This window comes from Natrix helvetica, assembly GCF_964273705.1.
Source record: "Natrix helvetica genome assembly, chromosome: 1".
Classification (NCBI taxonomy): domain Eukaryota; kingdom Metazoa; phylum Chordata; class Lepidosauria; order Squamata; family Natricidae; genus Natrix; species Natrix helvetica.
In genome coordinates, this window is record NC_138548.1 from 292,516,482 (window position 1) to 292,520,774 (window position 4,293).

The following is a 4,293-nucleotide window of genomic DNA, read 5'->3' on the forward strand; positions in this document are numbered from 1 at the left end:
TTGAAGACTCAGGTTTAGTATCCCTTGCATATTCAGTCAACGGGCAAAACTTTCAGCCTTGAGAGCCACATATAATATCTACAACTAATTTAATTCCTCTACATTTAGACATGCATGGAATGCCATCTCACACACACACACATGTACATATTTTTTTCACCATCACCACCACTATCTTCACACACATTGTCCCTCTTGAAGAACTGAACTGTAGCTTAGTAACCATAGGACAGAATTTGCTTCTTTAATTCCTCTCAATTAGGCATGTCCCTTGTTTTCATACCATTACAGGAAGTGGTACAAATAGAGAAGCAAATGGGTGGACAGCTGATCGGTGCACCCCGAATCTTGCACTTCAAGGATAGTTATCACAATCTGCGTCTCTCCATCCATGATGTGCCCAGTTCACTGTGGAAGAGCAAGCTCCTAGTCAGCTACCAGGCAAGGTTTCTACTAATCTTGGGGTTGTTTTTATCCAGGACAATACTGATTCTTTGTCTGACAGTGTTACTCTTGCTCTTTTATGCCCATATTCTTTACAAAACTTGAACAAAGTTGTAACCACCAATCTATCTATAGTCTGGGAATATCACCTTCTCAAACCAAGAAAATCTGACCGTTCTCTTTTTGCAGTGGTTTGAAAAGTGATTTGGAATATATGAGCAGCACACATCACACTTGTTACTCCCTCCTTAAGTCAACCATGTTGTTTCTTGGATTAGATACAGCTTCTTCAAATAATTGTTTAGAAATGCAGCATGAATGCATACATAATTCCCCTTTGAATCCGCATTGCTGAACAATCCAGTTAATAGTCAATTTGGGAACAGACAGCAGTTATGCATCTGCTATTTGGTACCAACCTGTCCTTGGTTCCGCTGAGGCTGTTGGCACTTGCTTGTAACTTCAGCCAAGAAGCCTTTTCACAATCCTTTAGGAAAACATCATCTTGTAATTTGCATCTGGCCTTTCCCCTTATAGGAAATTCCCTTCTACCATCTTTGGAGTGGGCTGCAGCCCTATCTACACTGTACCTTCACACTGGAGCGACTCAGCACCAACACATGCCAATTGGCTTGCAAAATTTGGATCTGGCAGGTGGAGGGTGATGGGCAAAGCTTCAATATTGACTTCAACATTGCCAAGGTAAGGGCAAGAATACAATGAAGGGAGATTGTGAGAACTTCTGTTAACTTCTTGGCTGGGTCTCCTGTGCTGGCAGAGGAGGGATTAGACTGGATGAGCCCTGTTAACCACACAATGGAACTCTGCAGGTATTTCACCGAGTACCTATTACCTATCTTTTGAATAGCTTTCATATTCCTTGTGTGGCTTTCTAGCTAGAATATTGGATATGATCTCATAGAGGTCCTATATACTTGAGAGTGGACATCAGAGCAGATTTGTGTCATGAGATTTTGTCTTGTATACAGTCCTTCCACCTGCCATTTTTTTAATTATAAAAGCCAGTACCAAGCCATCTGTGTGTTCAGAAAACAATAAATTATAGACCTGTTCTTGCAAATATTCCTGACTTCTTAAGTTACAGTTCATGAGTCAGGATGACTGTTAGGACTGCATTCTCACCTATTTTATGTCCCTTTCCTCCTCGTGTGTCATGTCCACTTTGTTGGAACATAGGGAGTGAAATGAAATAACCAGAAACAGGCTACCCTGTGCCAAATAGGGCTTTGTAGGTGATAACTAGCATCTTGAATTGCATCTAGAAGCCTACTGGGAGCTAGCAGCAGCTCCCACATGATCTTCAGGGCAGCCCCATGTAGTTTAGCCAATAGATGATTAAGGCATGAGTAGAACAGGTGCAGTTAACTCATTAGATGCACAAAGGACCAGGCTGTGACATGTTCTTTAAGCAGGAACTATGAGTTTAACAGGACTGCCAAATTGCACACTGGGTCCGAGTAGAAAACTGTTATACCATCTAAAACCAAAGATGGAAATTTTCAGTTGCTGGGTAAGGAAAGCCCAAAACCCATACCCACTGTTGTATTGCCAGAAACAAGGAACATCAATTTAGCGTTGATTTATAATGCAGAATTTTAGCCATATTCTGATTTTTGTCTTAATAGCCTGTGTAGTCAATTAACCTTAAATCAGTAAGTCCCATGCCAGATACAATAATGGATTTGGTGAAATCAGATCTCTGCACTAATAGCCAATTAGAAGTGCAAGGAAGAGCCGTATAGCTTTTTTGCTCCTTCCTAGCTTCATAAACTCTGGCCTATAAAGCTGGGGAACTTATATATTTCATACAAAGAGGTTTCTAATAACCTAGAGTATATGGAGAAATGCTTGAAAGCATATGACTACTGCTTGCTGAAATTTCAATGGCTAGAGGAGTGGTCAGATAGCTAGACTCCATTTTTTGTTTGAGAAAGCAAACTGAGAGTCTATATGTAGGACCTAATAATTGTCTCTTTTTCTCAGGATGCACGGTTTTCGGACTGGCTACCCCCAGACAATGAGGCTGGCTCTCCTGCCCTGGTGGGCCCCAGTGCCTTCAAGATTCCTTTTCTTATCCGCCAGAAAATCATAAGTAGTCTGGATGGCCCAGTGGCCCGTGGGGCTGACTGGAGAGCATTAGCCCAGAAGCTGCACCTTGACAGGTATAAGGATTCTTTCTATCAATGTGTACTAGCATAGAAGATGGAACTTGCTGGTACAGAAATATGTGAGCTGGGTAGTAATGTGGGCTGTGCAATTCTGATAGAGAGCTGGGGAGGCTTGCAATCACAGAAATGCTGGCGGTTTTTATTTGTATTGTTTCCCTCTTTCCACAGCCATCTCAGCTACTTTGCTTCAAAACCAAGCCCAACAGCCATGATCTTGAACTTATGGGAGGCACGTCACTTCCCCAATGGAAACCTCAACCAGCTGGCTGCTGCTGTGGCTGAAGTGGGCAAGCAGGACAGCTCCCTTTTCATGGTTTCAGAAGCTGAGTGCTAAAGCCCTAGGCAGGGACAACACAGGCCTCAGTCTGGAGATGATGAGGGGGCACCTCCATTTCAAGGGTCACAGCATCTGTACTTGTCCCGCTTTGAATATGCCTGTGTGCCCTATCTGATCCTTGTGCCAAATTCAGCCAGAAGGCAAACACACTGGGCTCAGTCTCCAGAAGCCATGGAAAAGGCTACCAAATCCCTACTCTGCTGCTACCAAAGCAGTTCTGGAACTGGTTGGGTAGGTCTGTTTTTTTTACCAAGTAGGCTGGCAAGCAAGTCTGATATGCTGACATCTGGCTTGGATAATTATTCTAGAGCTTTCTTCTACTCTAGCATGGGAAGCAAAAGGAAAGGAAGTGGTTAGCACAGAAGTCATTGTGAGTGACCAGGATAAAAGGTAAGCTTTGCTTTGAAGCTGAGTCATCTGTGTCCAGTCCACTGCATCCCCTAGGAAGTCCTTTGCCATAATAAAGTTTAAAAAAAGAGGGTAGCTCAGGATAGTTCCAGAGCCATTTTTGTAAATGTTTGCTCCAGCCCAGGAGGTATCTGACACTCAGTCAGAGAGGGCAGCCCAAGAGTTGGTGGCTTGCAGACACCTGGAGACCCATGGGACAAGGAAGAAACAGAAGGTCAACCAAAGGACGAGGGCCTTGCTCTCCTGGTGACTGTATCTGTGCCTCCTTAGTCCTTGCCCAGTGTATATGCAAGGGATTTGTGCGTGTGCGTGGAAGTCTGATCTGTGCAGTGAACGTGTGCTGGACCAGGCAGGTCTATGCCGTATTGTGTAAAGATCGTTTTTTATTCTGTATTCAAGTGCATTCAAGTATTTACACTTGGCCTTATGTACATATCAGCGTCTCGCACAGGGTTTTGGCGGGCATGAATGTAAATAAATTATATATATATATATTGCTACATGAGGCTTCTTGTATCTCTCCTCATACTTCATCAATAGAAGCATGAATTCTAAAACAGGCCGCCAGAGTTTGTAGCTTGAAGTATTCAGTTGCTCTCCTAAGCACTTTAAGGATGTGGAAATGATGAGGTTATGAAATTACTTTCATATTAGCCTCCTCTACCATAGCTAACTGGATTAAACTCTTTGGAAAAAATAATAGCCTGAGAATCCAAGAGGCAATGGAGTTTGATTTATTTCCCTCCTTGCTTTGAGCATGAATCAGAAACGTTAAACAAAACTGCAAAGATGGAGTACCACAGCTACCGAAATCTGGCTTTCTGCAATTTTGTCACAGCTGCCTTAAAGAAGAATAAAGTCCATGCTGCAGATCAAGACCTGCATCTAGTGAAGAACAATCCAGTCTCCTGCTTA

The 4,293-nt window shown here is 43.0% G+C and overlaps 1 protein-coding gene across 3 annotated transcripts in view; it reads left to right on the plus strand.

Moving 5' to 3' along the window:
• Nucleotides 1–3,871, plus strand: part of UNC5A (unc-5 netrin receptor A) — a 108,446-nt gene extending 104,575 nt beyond the window's left edge. For all 3 annotated transcript variants that reach the window (XM_081938187.1, XM_081938188.1, XM_081938189.1), the window contains 4 exons: nucleotides 292–441; nucleotides 982–1,146; nucleotides 2,449–2,627; nucleotides 2,802–3,871. In XM_081938187.1, coding sequence (XP_081794313.1) covers nucleotides 292–441; nucleotides 982–1,146; nucleotides 2,449–2,627; nucleotides 2,802–2,967 — 660 coding nt within the window. In that variant the 3' untranslated portion in view covers nucleotides 2,968–3,871. The remainder of the gene's footprint in view (nucleotides 1–291; nucleotides 442–981; nucleotides 1,147–2,448; nucleotides 2,628–2,801) is intronic.
• Nucleotides 3,872–4,293: the final 422 nt, after the last annotated feature.